Source organism: Saccoglossus kowalevskii, chromosome 15 (genome assembly GCF_978046115.1).
Source record: "Saccoglossus kowalevskii chromosome 15, keSacKowa6.1, whole genome shotgun sequence".
Taxonomy (NCBI): domain Eukaryota; kingdom Metazoa; phylum Hemichordata; class Enteropneusta; family Harrimaniidae; genus Saccoglossus; species Saccoglossus kowalevskii.
In genome coordinates this window covers 384,028-403,810 of record NC_140655.1, presented here as the reverse complement: position 1 = coordinate 403,810, position 19,783 = coordinate 384,028, and the positions used below count along the sequence as shown (strand labels likewise).

General features: G+C 35.9%; 1 protein-coding gene across 2 annotated transcripts in view; it reads left to right on the top strand.

Moving 5' to 3' along the window:
* Window positions 1–19,783, top strand: part of LOC102802400 (polyamine-transporting ATPase 13A3-like) — a 340,426-nt gene that overhangs the window by 41,099 nt on the left and 279,544 nt on the right. For both annotated transcript variants that reach the window (XM_085508596.1, XM_085508595.1), the window contains exon 2: window positions 14,179–14,255. In XM_085508596.1, coding sequence (XP_085364722.1) covers window positions 14,179–14,255 — 77 coding nt within the window. The remainder of the gene's footprint in view (window positions 1–14,178; window positions 14,256–19,783) is intronic.

The following is a 19,783-nucleotide window of genomic DNA, read 5'->3' as shown; positions in this document are numbered from 1 at the left end:
GTACGATCCACTAGGTCTACTTTCACCAGTCCATGTGCGTGCCAAATTACTAATTCAGACATTATGGAAACTCAGTCATAATTGGGATGACCCTATATCCGAAGACCTACAACATGATTGGTTAAATATTGCCAATGATCTGCGAGAAGTAAGCAGTATAAATGTTAATCGTTGTTATTTCACTGAGAACAATGACAACAACATTGAAGTACATGCATTCGCTGATGAAACCACGCTGGTAGAAACCAAGACACGCGTTGCCCCGATTCGGAAACAAACATTAACATTACCTCGCCTTGAATTAATGGCCGCTGTAATCGCTACACGGTTGAGTAATTATGTGAGCTCAGCATTGGCTACGAAATACAATATATCCCGTAACGTGTTGTGGTCTGATTCGCATATCGCACTACACTGGATTCATTCCCGTGGCAAACCCAACATCTTCACAACAAACCGTGTCGCTGAAATCAACAGTTTTCAACAAGACTACAAGTATGTGCCAACGGAAAGTAATCCAGCCGATCTACTGACACGTGGTATAACACCGAGAGAGCTACGTAACTCGTCACTTTGGTGGGATCTGCACTTTCTCATAGCATAAACACAGGTTTTACCCTAGCTTACTAAAATTAAAATATGATTGGGGTCACAGTCACCGTAGCTGCATGTCGCCTCGGTAAGTAGTCTCTCACCTCTTGGTTATAATTGTCTTCCAAATAATTCACGTCCCAAATTTTAGTTCCCTGGTACCTCTAAAAAATAAACTACACTACTGCTGGGCTGAATCAATGATATATCACCCCAAAAATGGATGAATGGGCGAAAATAGTTCCTTTAGTTTTACCCCAACATTTTTCGCTCGGGAAGCCATTCACGCTAAATTTCGATTACCCGGGCGCCTCTAATGAATAACCTATCTAAGCGCTCTGCTGAATCATTCATATCGCCAAATAAACATGGAAGAATGGGCGAACATTCAAAACATTCGTCGTGATATTGCATTACTTGCATTACATTCAGTTTTTGTCATGCCATACATTGCGTTTTTAGAGTCCTCCAATTTTGTTTCAAAGGCTACTGTCTCACAGAGATAACCAGAATGTTTAAAACTTCGTTGTGAAATTCCTGTGCAGTAAGTTACGTTTTCGGATTCCCCCAAATATTTGTTTTGACCTTTGTCACCTATTCCCACATCAAAGTGAAATACAGCTTTAATATTTGTTCCCCAGGTCGTTTGGATCGAACGATTTATTTTGTTTCAAGTTCGTGAAATTCGCGTGCAGTAAGTTATGTTTTCGGATTCTCCCAAATTGTTTTGACCTTTGTCACCTATTCCCACATCAAAGTGAAATACAGCATTAATATTTGTTCCCTGGGAATCAGAAACACCATGGCCATAAGACTTGATTTCCAAGGACACAGGTCGTTTGGATCGAACGATTTCTTTTGTTTAAAGTTCGTTGTATGCCTAGAAACATGGCAACGTTGTTATTTTGGTGAATATATAGAACATGCCCTATTTAATAAAGAATTTTGATATGCCAATCGAACAACCCTGGACCCGTACTGGAACGTCTCCAGTATAAAAAGTCTTCTACTCTCTGAAATTTTACAATGGCACTTTAATGTAATCAGTGTTGAGAGACTGTGATGTAATCGATAATGTTGACCTCGCCGTACGTAAAAACACACTCACACATATGAATGGAAATATCAGTTAAATCAATCATGAAGACTGATGATTCGATTGATGGCCTGATGGCCGGAATAGCTAATAGTCTTCATTTCTATGCAATTGTGATTCTCAATTTCTTTGTGTAAAATATCGCTGGTATGGACATCAACGGCTGACAGACTATTTTGATTCTGTAAGCTTTCTTGACACGGGCAACTGACTTTTATTTTTTTTGACTTTTCCGACTTTTTCTCGGTCAAATTTTACACTGATCAGTAAGTAAACGATCCGGCGCATAGTCAACATGAGACTCTGAATAACAGGTAGGACCTGAAGTTAGCATCAACTTACAGCATTAATGGGCAAGTGACAATCCCTTTTTTTAAAATCTCATTTACTAGGAATTCCGCATAAAGTAACATATCATTATATCAAGAAAAAATAAGAATTTCTTTTGTCCAGGTTGTATAATGGATTATATAATTAATATATCATCATGATGGGTATTTTTGTAAAGTGTACCTTTATGTACTACCGTTAAAATATACACACCATTAATGATAAAAACTTCAAATGCAACCATAGTACACAGTAGTACATAGTACAGAGTAAACAAAATTATTGAAAGTGATTTTGGATTACCGGTAGTAACATGATGTGCATTATATATAATTGGTTATGGGAATTACAAAGCCATTTTATAAAATAGTGAACAAATATTTTCGTAACAAACACTAACCGTAAAATACACCCATCATTGTCAGTGATGGAATGTTTAAATATTGAAATTTTTTAATTTTATTAAATCGCGGGTGTCGGGAATCAAACATAAAACGCGACATATCACAGTTCGTGAGGGGAGGTTCATGCGTTGAAAACGGATAAATAGCACATATACACACGTGTTCGTAGTAAGTTTTCTTTATTGAAAAACATCACAGCTTCCATGCCCACAAGGATTCAACTCATTGTTGTGAATTTAATAGAGCTTTATCAAAGGCATACCGGCCAAGGAGTCTGTAAAGTCGCGATTTGACACCCCGTCAACACCTTGAGTCAGGCGACTGTCACCCTTTGTATCTCAGTAATTTACGGACAGTAAGTGTTAAAATAAGTCATCTCCTTCAGCCCTTTTACAACCAATTAAAACATTTAGTTCTTCTACTTACTGGGATGTAACTTTTACTTACATCTGTTACATTCAAGTTAATGCATACCAATTTCATAACTTACAAAATATTTATAGACTATTGTCAAGTAATATGAGAGGCTGCACTAGAAACTAGCTTGGATATATACATCCCAGTTAACGTATATGCATTCTTACTACCTTATACTAAAACATGAAGTAACACAGATAGGGGAAATGTCTCATGGCATGGAAAAATAATAAATAAATCTTATATAAGTTATATGATAAATATTTTGAGTGTTTATGAATTAAAATATGCAATCATAGTACACATACAAAGTAAACAAAATTATGTGAATTTGCATAGGTGGTAGGAATTTCCATGCCAGTTTATAAAATTGTGAACAAATATTTTCGTAAATAACACTAATTCTCCTTAAGGTGTATCATTGATGCATATAATTACGTATGTCATTTACTTTGTATCATTTTGCGGTTACTTTTGTTTCAGGTTTGTTGTTTTGGGTGAATATAGAACATGGTGAAGCCCAAAATTGTAGCAATAATGTTCACGTCGCTGTACATCTAAACACACTTGAACTTGACAACATTCACATACGGACCACTAAGCAAATAGATGGAAATACCAGTTACATGTACATCACTCATGAAGATTGATGATTCGATTGCTAACCGACTGGGGATAGCTGCATTTAGTGATCATATCGATGCTGTTGGCGACGAAGGATGACAGATTGTTTTGGTTCTGTGGCCGGCTCTCATGGCATGGGCAACTGACATTTTCTGACTTTTTTTTTACTATTCTGTTCTGGGCTGTATATAACAGTCAGACACTGACAAGTAAGTAGGCTGGCACTAGTAAACAGCCTTGGACATATAGGAGTCTGAATCAGTTTGGCCCTGAAAATTTATGAACAAATTTCACATAACAATCTTATGCTTACAAATAATCCCCTAATTATTGACAAGTTGTTACCACCTTATACTAAAATATGTTTGGATATATGGAGTACTAACAAATTCTCACTTCCGGTCCGATTAGACTTAAAATACACCACGAATATTCACTTTTGAAATTTATGGTATGTGTTGGTTCTTGGATATTTCAGCTTCGTCATCCTGTACTTCATTTAGTAATTCAAACTTCCCAGATTATGTATAAATAAAGAGTTTCCTGATTTCAATATCAAAAACACCTTGGCTTAATTATTTGCTGGAGGACGGCCGCTTTGGTACATGCTCTGTAACTTGCAGCACATGAACCAAAAAACGTTAGGTAGTCAAATTCACAGAAAGTTGACAATCCCTAATAGTGCTAAATCAGCAGTTGTGAACTTTATCAGGATTCCCGTATGAAGTTACACATCATTCTAGCATGGAAAAATATTTATTACTTTTGTGCACTTCCGGACGGTTAGACTTAAAATACACCGCGAATATTCACTTTTGATATTTTTTGTATGTGTTGGTTCTTGGATATTTCAGCTTCATCATCCTGTACTTCATTTAGTAATTCAAACTTCCCAGATTGTGTAAAAACGGAGAGTTTCTTGATTTCGATATCGAAACCACCTTGGCTTAATTATTTGCTGGGGGACAGCCGCTTAGGTACGTGTTCTGTAATTTGCAGCACATAAACCTAAAAACGTTAGGTTTAATCAAATTCACAGGAAGTTGACAATCCATATATTGCTAAATCGCCAGTTGTGAACTTTATCAGGATTCCCGTATGAAGTTACACATCACTCTAGCAAGGAAAAATATTGATTACTTTTGTGCAGGTTATATAATAAAATATGAAATAATTTATATTTCATTTTTATTTATTAAAATATGTACACATTATATCCAATTGGCGTAAGTATTGCCAAGCAAGTTTATAAACCTATAAACAAATATTTCGTAAATAACACTGACCGTGAAATATGCCTTTGAGAAGTATTACTGATGGAATATTTTATATTGCAATATTTAACTATATTTTGCAACACCAATAAGATCATATTAGTAATGTTTATTGGTCTTTGAAACTAGAGGCATTATCAGAGTATGGGTCTTATTTTGGAACTCCTGCCAGGATGGTATTCCCAGAATAGCACCAGTTGTTAAAGAAACATAAAACTTTAATTCTCAACAAGGATGAAAGGACCAGTTACTGAGACGAAGCTCTACTCCACGCGAAACCCACACGATACGAAACCCACTTATCTGTAAAGCCACTCACCGCGAAGCTACTAGTAGTCTCAGAAAATATTCTTTTATCCCTTGATGTCTTGACTTTTTAAATTGTATTTGTATTGTATGTTCAGTAAAAATTTTTACAAGTCTATCTTCTTTTAAGACATCTGTTTTAAAAATTGAGCTTTGGTTTTTTTTTTATTTTATATTATTTTTAGCTCCGCTGTCGACTTTGTCGAGCGGAGCTTATCATATGAGTGACTGTCCGTCGTCGTCCGTCGTCGTCGTCGTCGTCCGTCGTCGTCCGTGTCAATGTTTTACTTTTTCGACTTCTTCTTGAAAACTACAAGCCTGAATGCTTTGATACTTGGTGTATATGTACCTTGGGTAGACCTCTCTCAGATTTGTTCATTTCATGATGATATCTTCAATTCTCTAATTTTGGTGAATATTTTTGTCATTTTTAGTAAAAAGTGATATTTTCAACTTCTTGTTGAAAACCGCAAGTCCAATTGCTTTGATATTACATATATAGGTACTACATGTGGATCTCTCTCAGATTTGTTCATTTTGTAATGATATCTTTAATTCTCTAATTTTGGTGAATATTTTTGTCATTTTTGGTAAAAAGTGATATTTTCGACTTCTTGTTGAAAACCGCAAGTCCAATTGCTTTGATATTACATATATAGGTACTACATGTGGACCTCTCTCAGATTTGTTTATTTTGTAATGATATCTTTAATTCTCTAATTTTGGTGAATATTTTTGTCATTTTTGGTAAAAAGTGATATTTTCGACTTCTTGTTGAAAACCGCAAGTCCAATTGCTTTGATATTACATATATAGGTACTACATGTGGACCTCTCTCAGATTTGTTCATTTTGTAATGATATCTTTAATTCTCTAATTTTGGTGAATATTTTTGTAATTTTTGGTAAAAAGTGATATTTTCGACTTCTTGTTGATAACCGCAAGTCCAATTGCTTTGATATTACATATATAGGTACTATATGTGGACCTCTCTCAGATTTGTTTATTTTGTAATGATATCTTTAATTCTCTAATTTTGGTGAATATTTTTGTCATTTTTGGTAAAAAGTGATATTTTCGACTTCTTGTTGAAAACCGCAAGTCCAATTGCTTTGATATTACATATATAGGTACTACATGTGGACCTCTCTCAGATTTGTTTATTTTGTAATGATATCTTTAATTCTCTAATTTTGGTGAATATTTTTGTCATTTTTGGTAAAAAGTGATATTTTCGACTTCTTGTTGAAAACCGCAAGTCCAATTGCTTTGATATTACATATATAGGTACTACATGTGGACCTCTCTCAGATTTGTTTATTTTGTAATGATATCTTTAATTCTCTAATTTTGGTGAATATTTTTGTAATTTTTGGTAAAAAGTGATATTTTCGACTTCTTGTTGAAAACCGCATGTCCAATTGCTTTGATATTACATATATAGGTACTACATGTGGACCTTTCTCAGATTTGTTCATTTCATGATGATATCTTTAATTCTCTAATTTTGATGAATATTTTTGTAATTTTTGGTAAAAAGTGATATTTTCGACTTCTTGTTGAAAACCGCAAGTCCAATTGCTTTGATATATTATACATATAGGTACTACATGTGGACCTCTCTCAGATTTGTTCATTTTCTAATGATATCTTCTGTTCTTTAATTGCCATGTGCATTGCTAACAGCGGAGCTATCTCAGCGGACAGGCTGCTTGTTGTAAATATTTTTGTATTTGTATTTTACGAGTGTCTGTAATTGGGGAAACCTGTTGGTATCTCAAATAAATAAATAAAAATAAATAAATAATTCATCTATTTCCACAGGGAACACAGGTTCATGAAACTTAATTAATTTTAACTACAACTTGGCATACAAATGCTTTTCATTTATTCATTACATATACATATGTAGATCACAGAGAAATGGTCTCTTTGAACATGCATTCAAACCAATTTTATCCAAGAAAATAGACAAATCAAGGATGAAATAGCCTTTGAGGGAAAATAAAACAAGCAAATATTTGAAAAACTTGTAACTAGTAATTGACTAGATTGGTAACAGCATATACCAGATATTTCATTTGTTTATGTTTTGACCTCCATGGAGGTATGTAAATGTGTCAAAATGGGCGTAGTGCGAGTGGTTAGTGCTAGTAGCACTAATCCGAAATAGTACTAGATCTAGTGCTAAAATGACACTAGATCTAGTGCTAAAATGTACATAGTGCGAGTGGCATTGATATCACGTTGTCAATGACGTCGAGACATCCCGTAATTGTCCGAAAATGATTAATATTTACGTAAATTGTTGTATCTTTCATTCATTGGAAATGTGCTGCAGTGGTTAAATTGAGAATGTACATGAATGTCATTGTCCATGTTTGTCGTAATAGACCTTTGAAACAACGCGATCGGCCGGGAAACTAGCTCTACGAACAGTGAAACTGCAGGTCAAACTTCACAATTTTTACAAATTATGAATAGATACACTGTTTGAAATGGTATTGTGGTGAAGTTTGTGTTTTCAGCTTCGGTGGATATAAACTTGTAACTTGTATGTAAATGGAGGAATTCAGCGTTGATTTTATTTCTAGTCTGCACCACACTTAATGAAAATAGATCTTCAATGAAATTATGATGCCATATATGAACTAAATAAAAAATTTGTATACTCCTAGTCTAAGTCCCGGGTTCCTTTAAAGCTCAGTGGATTTTGTGTGTACGGCGACCTGTGAATGGGCATGTTGCTCAGTACCGCTAGGAACCAGACAGAAAATGAACCGTTGTCTGGTTGTCATAACATTGACCTTTGCGGACATAATCAACCAATAATAATAATAATAATAATAATAACTTTATTGCATCCTTAGAAATACAATGTTTCTATCAGTTAATAGCAATAAAGATTAGTTGTGATAACTACTACTACAAAAAGAAAGTTAGTTGTTAATAGGATAAAGCAAGTGTTACATATCAAATGACATTTTCATTCCTTGATTGAAATGCGTTATGAATATAATTGCCAATCTTTTTTATTATTACATCATCTTTTGAAGTCATCAAGAACTTAAATTTCTGGAGATCATCCTGTGTTTCTTCTGGAAATGTAATGTCTTGAATGATTTGTTGGCGTATTACTTTATATTGTGGACATATCATGACAAAGTGCAGTTCATCTTCTATTTTATTCTGTGTACATTGTTTGCAAATTCTATTTTCAGTAGGTATTTTTGGTTGCATATGCCTCCTTTTTTCTATTGCTAGATTGTGATTACTAGTTCGAAATTTTGTCATTGAAATTCTTTGCTTCAAATTCAACACATCCAAGTATTTTTCAAAATTATAAGAGTCTTTGAATTTTTCATAAGTTCTCAGTTTTGTTTTTTCGGTTATATTTTTTCTCCAGAAATTTATGTATTTTTGTTTGACAACTTTGCCAATTTGCTGTATATGTTTTGTTAACCAATCATTCTGTTGTTCTCGTGAAAAATTCATGTTGTTCATAATTTTTTTGTATTGAAGAATACCATTGTAAATTTGATTTCTTTTGTTCAAGGTATGCTTGTTTTGTGATATTATTGCCTGGTAATTTACTGATACGAGTCCAGTATTTTATTAAATTGATCCTAATGTCTACTAAGAGTGGGAATTCTCCTACTTCAGCTCTGCATGCAATGTTTGTCACAAATTTGTTCAATCCTAGTAGTTGTTTGTAAAAATTCAATTGTGTCTTTTCTGTTATTGTTTTGTCTTATTTGTTGTAATCTTGAATTTCATGACCCCAGATTTCAGACCCGTACAATAATATTGGTTGAATACACCTTTTAAAAAGATGGATGAAAGTTCTACAATTTGTTTCTGGTGGTAGGAACTGTTTCAATGCATACATTGCTCGGGCTGCTTTATCTGCTAAATTTTGTTTGGCTTCAGTGTAGCAGCCATTTGACTTTATGTTTATACCCAGGTAGTTGTACATGTCTACACAGGTAATATTTTGTTCATTATAATAGAATTTTTCTGTATTTTTTAGTGTTCCTCGTCTGAAAATAACAACTTTTGTTTTTGTCAGATTTACCTGAAGTTTCCATTTATGACAATAAACCTCTAAACTATTTAGTGCATTTTGTAGACCATTTTTTGTTTCAGATATTAACACTAGATCATCTGCATAGAGTAGGGAATTAATTTTACAGTTATTCAATGTAACTGGATCTAATGATTCATCTTCTAGTGAATTATTTAAGTCATTAATAAACAAATTAAAAAGCATTGGGCTAATGACACAACCCTGCCTAACACCCTTGGTCGTTTCAAATATGGGTGTAATTTTATTTTTGAAACGAATGCATGATTTTGTATTTAGATACATATTTTTAATGATGTTATAGATTTTCCCATTTATACCATTATTAAGTAATTTATAGAAAAGCCCCTGTCTCCAGATTTTATCAAATGCTTTAAATGATAATGATAAAAGTGGATTCACGCAATCCTGTTGTTACATTGTACTATGGTACCTCCACAACGCCTCTCAAGTGGCCATTTAAGCCTCTTAACTGGCTTATTTCCTTTTGTTTCAAGTTAATCCTGATAAGGACATTGTCTAGCTCATCTTTGATGTCAATGATAGTTTGCGATTGTTTACACAAGTAACCAGTTAGCGGAATATGATATAACCTCGCCGATTTTTTAACATGACCATATAATATATGTCTAGACACTTTCTCTGCAATAATATTTTTAGTAGTCCCTAGGATTATTTGTTCTAGACTCTCGAAATTTTGTTCTTGTTACAGTTGCTAATAATTAAAACACGTGAAATCTGTGAAGTTTCAAGTTCGTCTGTTGAATTTCCGGTTGTGAAATGCGTATTTTAACCCTTCATAGCTAAACAAACCCAGTGCGCTTACGTGATGACCGTAGTTTCATAATGCGTCGGTTTTTCGGCAGTTTTTAAAGTTTTTTTTAAAAATATTTTGGCGTCATTTTTCAGACATTGCTATCTTTCCTGACGTCTAAAATAGTCTATTTGAGCACCATCCCTCAAAACGGACGGTGATTTAAGTTTTTATTCAAGAGCGTGTTTCTTGTTACTAGCGTGAATGGGTAAGCTTTGTTTGGACAAAGAGCTGTTATCACTGTCAACAATATTAAAATTATTCTTCTAATGCTCAGTTCATGTTTTGAAAACAACTATTTTTTTATTTGAAAAAAAAAGAATCATGCCATTTTCCCATTAAAATCCAAGCCAAAAGATCGTTCTACAACATCGGCAAATCTTTTCCGCTTTGAGCTATGGTGATTTGAACATGTTGGCATCCTCCAGCATTTTGATTGGTTAATTAGCGATTTGACCTATTAGCTCAACTCATGCAAGAGAAACACTTCGGATACCCTATAGCATCGGGCGTTTATATGCGATCGGAATCATTTGCTTGCGATGAAACTAAGTTGAATTTTATTTGAATTTCATAACAATTCAACGAATTTATTTTTTGTGCGTTATTATAATCACTACTGACTAATATTCAACAATTGTGAAACGCAGCATGATCGGATTGCGCAACCATAATCATTTGCTACTACGCAATGCAGTACTGTTCGTTTTTATTTGAAACTTCGTTGAGAATATACTTTCGTTACCAATAAAATAAAAACAAATGTATTTGAAAAATTACACTGGGCGACATTGTAATAAAATTTCAGGCAGTTGTACTGTTGTTGTAAGAAACGGCTACAGTCTTTAGCATAACAAACAGAGTGGTATTTTATTTCAAAGCTTATCGTTCACAAGTGTTGCGCAGATTATAGTCTTACGTACATTATTTTTGTTATCTGCGCGTGCACCGATCTTACAAGATTACGTCATGCTCATAAATATAAGGTTAAAGGTCACAACACTACAGCGGTCTACTTTTTAATTCAACAAGAATTATTAATTATTGTTAATTCTGCAATAGTTTCTTTCGCCTTGGGTGGCCCAACTGTCGGTGTTGAAAGTCTGCGTAGTTAGATACTTCAATGATGAAAATAGAAGTCCCCAAAAAATATTTGATAATTATTTTTTGAAATTTTGAGCCCAAAATAAGTGCCCACCAGCCGTGAAATCCCCAGGGCAATTTTTGGGATGGCGAATTTACGGCACAATATAAAGAAAGTATTATTATGGACATCTTGCGTATATTGCCGATGTTTTATACTGTTTGTAGTTTGCATATGAAAGTGGATGCCCCTCCTATTATTCGACGTCGTTGACAATGCGATAACAATGCCACTCGCACTGTGCGAGCGCTAGATCTAGTGGCATTTTAGCACTAGATCTAGTGCCATTTTAGCACTAGATCTAGTACTTTTTCGGATTAGTGCTACTAGCACTAACCACTTGCACTACGCCCATTTCGACACATTAACATACATGCTCCGTTCGTGCTTACGTCCGTCCGTGCATGCGTGTACCTTAGAAATGCCTCGACCAATCACAATCAAACTTCATACATACATCATACATGATATTATACATATGCACATCAAATTGTTTCACGATCTGATTCAAGATGGCCGAATGGCAGCCATTTTTGTTCTAAAAATCATCAAAATCAAGCATTTCTCGGCTGTTTACAGATAGATTTTGTTCAAACTTGGTATATACGTTGGACATTATAGGACCTTGATGCACATCATTTTGTTTTCAGATAAGATTCAAAATGGCCGACTGGTGGCCATTTTGTTAGTCCCCGTTCGGACGGAGTCCGAAAACGGGGACTTATGTTTTGCCCTGTGTGCGTGCGTCCGTCCGTGCGTCCGTGTGTCCGTCCGTGATCACCTGTATCTCGAACAGGCATGGACCGATTATGTTCAAACTTCACTCATACATCACACATTATATGGGACATATGCACATGCATTTTTTTCATGATCCGATTAACGATAGCCGAATAGCGGCCATTTTAAGGCCGAAAATGCATTGAAATCGCACATTTCACCATTCCGAACTCTGATCTCAGTTATGCATGGACGGATTTCGTTCAAATTTGGTACTTACATTAAACATAATAGGACCTTGATGCACGTCATTTTTTTTTCCCGGATCAAGTTCGAAATGGCCGACTGGCGGCCATTTTCTTAAAGAATTCAGTTCTGGATCCGTATCCAAGACATGTCTGGATTGATCAAGTTCAAACTTCACACACACATGGTGCATCATGTCACAAATAGATATGTGCATTTGTTTCATGATCCGCTTAACAATAGCTGAATGATGGCCATTTTAAGACCGAAAATGCATTAAAATCACGTATTTTCACAATTCCGGAACCAGATCTCAGTCATGCATGGATGGATTTTGTTCAGATTTAGTACAATGTGTTGTACATATGCAGGTGCATTTCGTTCAAACTTGGTACATATGTTAGACATTACAGGTTCCTGATGCACATCATTTATTTTTCAGATCAGATTCAAAATGGCTGTTTGGCGGCCATTTTGTTTTAATGATTGGGCTTCTAGAGCCATATCTCTTAAATGCTTTGACTGATTATATTTGAATTTTATATATTCGTTATACATCATGTTATATATATACATGTATTCAAAATGGCTGATTTTGAATGCTGTTCCAGAGCAATATCTCTCAATAAGTACTTTTTTGACGATCAGATACAAATGTCAATCATTTTAATGTTAAAAAAATCATATTCCTGACATGGTTATATTCCAGCTATATTACTATAAACAAAACTATATATAACCACATCGCTCTGGATGTTTCAAACAGTCGCAGTCACGCTGCCTCTGTCATCTCATTACTAACTTCACAGCAGTACAGCCTGCTATAACCTTTATACGTTCTTTGTACTAACTCTGTTGTTTTGAATTTATTCCTAATCAGTTGTGTATTTTGCTATCAGTTGTGTATTTTTCTATATCTTTGCAGTCGCATTATGGGGGCCGCACCAGGACCATAAATTAATATTGTATTGGCAGACAGCGCTGTGGTTTTGGTCGAGCCCCCCCCTTTTTTGCCAATAAATAAGCTTTAACGTATATGAGGTCTTGTGTCATAAATAGTCTAAGAATAATATTTTGTTAATATAATAAATAGTGACAGATGTAACATTTGCTGTTACAGTAATATAATCTATCATCGCCATGTTTAGCAAGAATTTTATGCACAAAACAGTATTGGTTCAGTGCAGGTTTGTAGAAAGTATACAGATCTGCCAAATAAAAATATTGTATGTTCATTGTTGCATTAATTTGGATGCAATCAGAAATTCCAAACTATGCAACTAGCAGGCTTGTAATGAGACAAGGTCAAGCAGTTTTCAAATCACAATTCATGCTTCAGGTCACTCATGGCATCCATACAATGTATATGGCAAGCAATGAACTTTCAACATTTCAACAACTTTGTGCTGGAGTCATTCACACTGAGTGATGCCTTTATTACCTTATCCGTATCATCATTGATGAAAGTCAAGGTATACATGTATGAGTGGAAAATGTCTGTCTTTGTTATTGTTGATCAACTGTACACAGTATCGGCTGGTATCTAGTATGAGAAATAGACTAGGGATGAAGGCTCCAGATGAACAGATGAACAGAATAACAAATAAAATCTATAAAAAATACCAGGTTGAGGAATATTTGTTGCTTTTTCAAATTTCGCCAAAGCCTTACCTATATTTACCTATATCTGCAGAATAAATCAAGAAAACTACACAAATTGACTCCATTTATGAATAATTAACGGTTGGCCCAAACGCACGGCAAAGTTGGAGGCGTGGCCTGCTCAGAATTTGTCAAGAACCAATCACAAGACTGGTTATGAACCAGTTGAGCGAAGCTAACTGAGTCGTAACCTCGGTGTGGTTCGTAACCAGTCTTATGATTAATTGTTGACAACGCTTATAGGGACTGCGTACAGTTGATTATAGTTCTTGGGCTTGGGAAGCAATGGCAATAATAATTATAATACAATAATTATAAGTTTACACTATCACAATTGGTTGTTTCTCCATTAGATAAGTATAATAAATCCATATAAATAAAAAGTTACAGTGTAGTTTTCTGATAGAAGGAAGTAATGACGCATGCTGTTATGTTTAGCAATGTAATTAATAAATGCTATTTTTAGATTACAGTGATGATGTTGCATACCAGAGAACTCATTCTGTCAAATCTGTTGTCAATGAAGGGGAAGACGATGAAATAGTGAGTATTTGACATTTAATAATTATTATATAAACAACTCCAGAAGACTATGTATAGCAACAATCTGTTCTATGTATCATTTGATGGTAAAATATGTATTTATTGATAGATCTGACCTTCAAACAGTGATCAAATTGCGAGATGTGGTTGTACAGTATATGTCCCCATACATCTCCTGTTAATTTTTTAGCCCCCGCCCAATCTGTGATCCGGGCGGTGGGTATTAATTTGGGTAATGTCTGTGCATCCGTGTGTGCACATTTTCACGTGACCAGCTTTTTCTCACACATGTGTGATCCAATTCAGTTCAGAGTTGGTACAGAGACAGGAATTGATGGTGCTATGATGCACATCAAGTTATTTTTTCGATTCTTCAAAGTTTCAGTGTGTTTTTCTTTGATTTTTAACATTTTTCCTTCAAAGCTGCTGGAAAATCCGACTTTTCCTGAAATTACCCGAGTGTAATCCGAGTTTTGATGACGCATACGCAGTTCTTGTCTCGGTGGAAATCAGTCATTTTTGTGTGAGGATGTTGTATCCCGGAATTGTATCTTTATTTGCGCAACGCTTATATGGACAAAATTGTGTCTCGTCAATTTCAAAGGTAAGAAACTGTGCTTGTTATGGTATTTATACACTTTGTATTATCGTTTGTGTCTCGGTTTTGGTGATCGTGAGGAACTCTTGCTAACCTGGCAAGAGCTTCACCAGAAAAACTGCCTTTTTATTATTGTTGTAGGAACTGATTATGTATTGTGTAAATTGAAAGTTTACCTCGTGATTTAAGAGGTTTACAGTGCTCTCACCGGGATTCAAACGTCGTGGTGGTGTCGGCGCAATGCTGCTCTGAGACGCTTGCCAGACTCTGCCTCGCTCAAAATCATTATCGCCATGCTTGATTTCCGCAACATTTATATTTGTTTATGATTTCCACAGCTATTGTTCTACGAGATGCGTCCTCGCTGTTCATAAACAGCCATAAACAAGTTTAGTTGGGTCGGCATGTACTTATTGAAAGTGTTGGTTTATTTACGTAATCCACTGATCACGCAATAGGCGAAGTTAAAAATATGTCGCTACTCAGGAGAGCTCGCCCACAACGCTAAATGTCCCAAATAAACGTACCGGTACGTTTATTTTTTTTCACAGAAAAATTCCACCTGGTACATTCTTATTTGGGGCGGTACGTTTATTTATTTTTTTAAATCGAGCCGATTAAAAATAAATCATGCCTTTTTCCCCATGAGAAACGAAGCCAAAAGATCGCACTAAAACATCGGTAAATCTGGTCTTCCGTGTTGCTTTCACCATGAGGTCGCTGAACTGTCATATTTAAATGCTTTATGGTAATTTGAGCACATGGGCACCATCCAGCATTGTGATTGGTTGACCTATCTGGTCAATAAACACACCTCGTGGGCATGGATAACATGGCGGATATCGTCTCGCTTCGGGCGTTAACATGTAACCGAAAACATTTGCTTACGATAAAACTAAGTTGAATTTTACTTGCATTTCAACAATTCAACAAATTTATTTTTTGTACGTTAATATAATCACTACTGAGTACTAATCAACAATTACAACACTTCGAAAACAAGTAAGCTACTGTACCGTGATCATTTGCTACCAACAAAAAAATAATGCATAATAAATATAGTGAATATTTTTTGTTGTCATGTGAACAGTTTTTTTGATTGACTGTAACTTTCCAACATTTCATGACGCCTATTGTAGAACCAAATTAAGGCCTTTCACTCCTTCTTGACGCCTATTTAAACGATTATACGGCATCTTGTCGCCAGCCACGAATGTCACACTAGACGAACTTGATCGATACTGCCGACCATTCCATGCATTTTTATCGACACACGACGGCACGCAAATCGAGAAAAGTATTGTCCTTGCAACAATTTCGCGCAATACGTCACCACTATACAGTGACTGATTTTAATTTTTATTCAACATTAAAACAAACTACAGTGAGTTCTTCTATGGTCATATAAAAATAAAACAAACTACATTAAGATACAGTAAAGTTAACCAACTAAACAGAATGCTAAATAAAGCTAAATAATATTACAAACACATATAGAATCACAATAAACTTGTACGATACAGTACAATACAATACTCTAACTACTATTGCTAAGGACTGGAAAATCACATTCACATTAGAGTCATAACTATGGAAAGAATATTTTTATATTTGGTAGAGCTGCTCATATATCTTTTGCATACATTTTTGTATGTATTGTGTAGTTTCCCAGCCAGTCCGACTCGAGTAGTGATTGGTTTGCTATTCATTACATCTTGAAGCCTTTCAAACAGTATATTGCTAGACTTGCATCAATTGTTGTCCATGTATATTCTTAATTGCTCAGTGTAAACTGCAATTTCTTTCTGGCTGGCATAAATATATTAAGTAATATGTTTTCGTACTAAAAAGACGGTACACAAATATCTTTTTTAATTAAATTTAACAGCTAATGGGAGCACATATGCTACAACCTCTGCTTACTTTTGACTAAATGTTTTTTTGTTTTTTTCAGGTGCAGAGCCAGAATTTTTTTCTCGGAAAGCAAAGCCACTGAAACTGCATATATTACAAAAGCATACTATTTGCTGCATGTCTGACAATTGTATGAAGTTTTGCAGGTCCTCTTTTTTTACTTTGAGAAGTGCTGTCAACCAAAGCATAAATATGTGTTTCTCTGTACATAAAAGTTCAATTTCACATGATTTGTTAATATTAATGTATGATAATAAAAACTTGATAATATTTTTCTGGATTCTTGCACTTTACATTTTGTATTTGTTTCATTGTCATATGAGAAGTACTCTTGTCCTTATTTAGAGATATTGAAACTAATTCAGGGCCACAAACTACATGTAGATCTGTAGATGAAGTACATGGGAAGTAAAGTTGTTGACACAGGTAATGTACACCAAGGATCATTGCAGTTTCTCAGTTCCTCATCTGGTGCTAGTACTTGTATGACAAACGGTATCTTTGTCCTGTTACTGTTTAAAATATCAGACGTTTTTCGCTGGAACAGTTCTGTGATTGACAGTGTTCTTGTATTAGGAATACAGTTGTACAAGGAAGTTTATCCAAACAGATACAACACTGACTCTTCAACATATTTGCAGATCTGATTTGCATACTTGCATGTCATTTTACCTGACAGTGTACTTGTTTGTTGCTCTCTAGTGTTCTTGCTGAGACCAGGATGGAGAGTGCTATAAACTTGAAAATGCCATAGAAATCATGTTTGCCAATTTACACCCATGCCAAAAACTGGACAAATTATATGTTGCAACTTTCAAATGACAACAAGTGAAGGCAGTGTCATTCATGACCAGTTTGATTGGATAAATTTTTACAACTTGGAGGCCATTTTTTTCCTCAAAAATCTAAAAAAAAAACAAGCTTTTTCTAGCTGTTACCAGCTTTTTCTCAGATATGTGTCATCAAGTTTTGTTCAAAGTTGGTACAGGGACAGGTTATAATTGTTTACATCGCATATTATATGTTTAACAAGTTATAAATTGTCTCTGAAAGACCAAATGAATAAATTTTTACCCCACCCCCTAAAATTGTAACATCAATTCTGAACAATTATTAACGGAATTTTAATACAGCTCATAATGAATTAATTCACTCTGGCACAAACCCAGTTCAATATAAGTTTCTAAATTTTTTTCTGAGCGGGGACTATGACATGACATGTCATGTCTTGTTATCAATATTTGAGATAACTCAGCCCATGTATTGTTGTTCTGTGATAAATACAGCTGCATTATGCATAATAGTAAAATGTATGTCACCTTATTTCCCAAGCTTAAAAACTATTGAGGTTAATCAACATGTATGTACATATGTACTCTGTTCCACTGAAATTTGATACATAGATGCTCTATGACAGGAGGCCTTAATTCATCTACCAAATATAAAGTCATTTTGTGTCACTTCTATCTAAGTTATTCCCGGAGTTGGAAAGCTTCAGGTGATCTTTGCACATTGTCTATGCATGTTGTATACATGTATGTCAATCGTTCTCCCCTTTTATTGTCAAGATCCATGCTGTCTCGCCTTATTATGCTACATTTGATGTCGAATATGATTTTTATGATCATATTCATATATGAGCCGAGCAAGAATGTTATTTGACTTTTCATGTTGCAAACCTGTCTGTCATATTTGCTGCTTGTTGTGTATCATTAGCTGATCAGCTTAGGGAAGTCTCCATGGGCAAGGGTGAGCATAAACACTAGGGAGGTATCTCTATGGGCAAGGGTGAGCATAACCACTAGGGAGGTACCTCCATGGGCAAGGGTGAGCATAACTACTAGGGAGGTATCTCCATGGGCAAGGGTGAGCATAACCACTAGGGAGGTATCTTCATTGGCAAGGGTGAGCATAACCACTAGGGAGGTATCTCCATGGGCAAGGGTGAGCATAACCACTAGGGAGGTATCTCTATGGGCAAGGGTGAGCATAACCACTAGGGAGGTATCTCCATGGGCAAGGGTGAGCATAACCACTAGGGAGGTATCTCCATATGGGCAAGGGTGAGCATAACCACTAGGAAGTATCTCTATGGGCAAGGGTGAGCATAACCACTAGGGAGGTATCTCCATGTGCAAGGGTGAGCATAACTACTAGGGAGGTATCTCCATGGGCAAGGGTGAGCATATAACCACTAGGAAGGTATCTCCATGGGCAAGGGTGAGCATAACCACTAGGGAGGTATCTCCATGGGCAAGGGTGAGCATAACCACTAGGGAGGTATCTCCATGGGCAAGGGTGAGCATAACCACTAGGGAGGTATCTCCATGGGCAAGGGTGAGCATAACCACTAGGGAGGTATCTCTATGGGCAAGGGTGAGCATAACCACTAGGGAGGTACATGTGTATCTCTATGGGCAAGGGTGAGCATAACCACTAGGGAGGTATCTCCATGGGCAAGGGTGAGCATAACCACTAGGGAGGTATCTCTTATGGGCAAGGGTGAGCATAACCACTAGGGAGGTATCTCTATGGGCAAGGGTGAACATAACCACTAGGGAGGTATCTCTATGGGCAAGGGTGAGCATAACCACTAGGGAGGTATCTCCATGGGCATGGGTGAGCATAACCACTAGGGAGGTATCTCCATGGGCATGGGTGAACATAACCACTAGGGAGGTATCTCCATGGGCATGGGTGAGCATAACCACTAGGGAGGTATCTCTATGGGCAAGGGTGAGCATAACCACTAGGGAGGTATCTCCATATGGGCAAGGGTGAGCATAACCACTAGGGAGGTATCTCCATGGGAAAGGGTGAGCATAACCACTAGGGAGGTATCTCCATGGGCAAGGGTGAGCATAACCACTAGGGAGGTATCTCCATATGGGCAAGGGTGAGCATAACCACTAGGGAGGTATCTCCATATGGGCAAGGGTGAGCATAACCACTAGGGAGGTATCTCCATATGGGCAAGGGTGAGCATAACCACTAGGGAGGTATCTCCATATGGGCA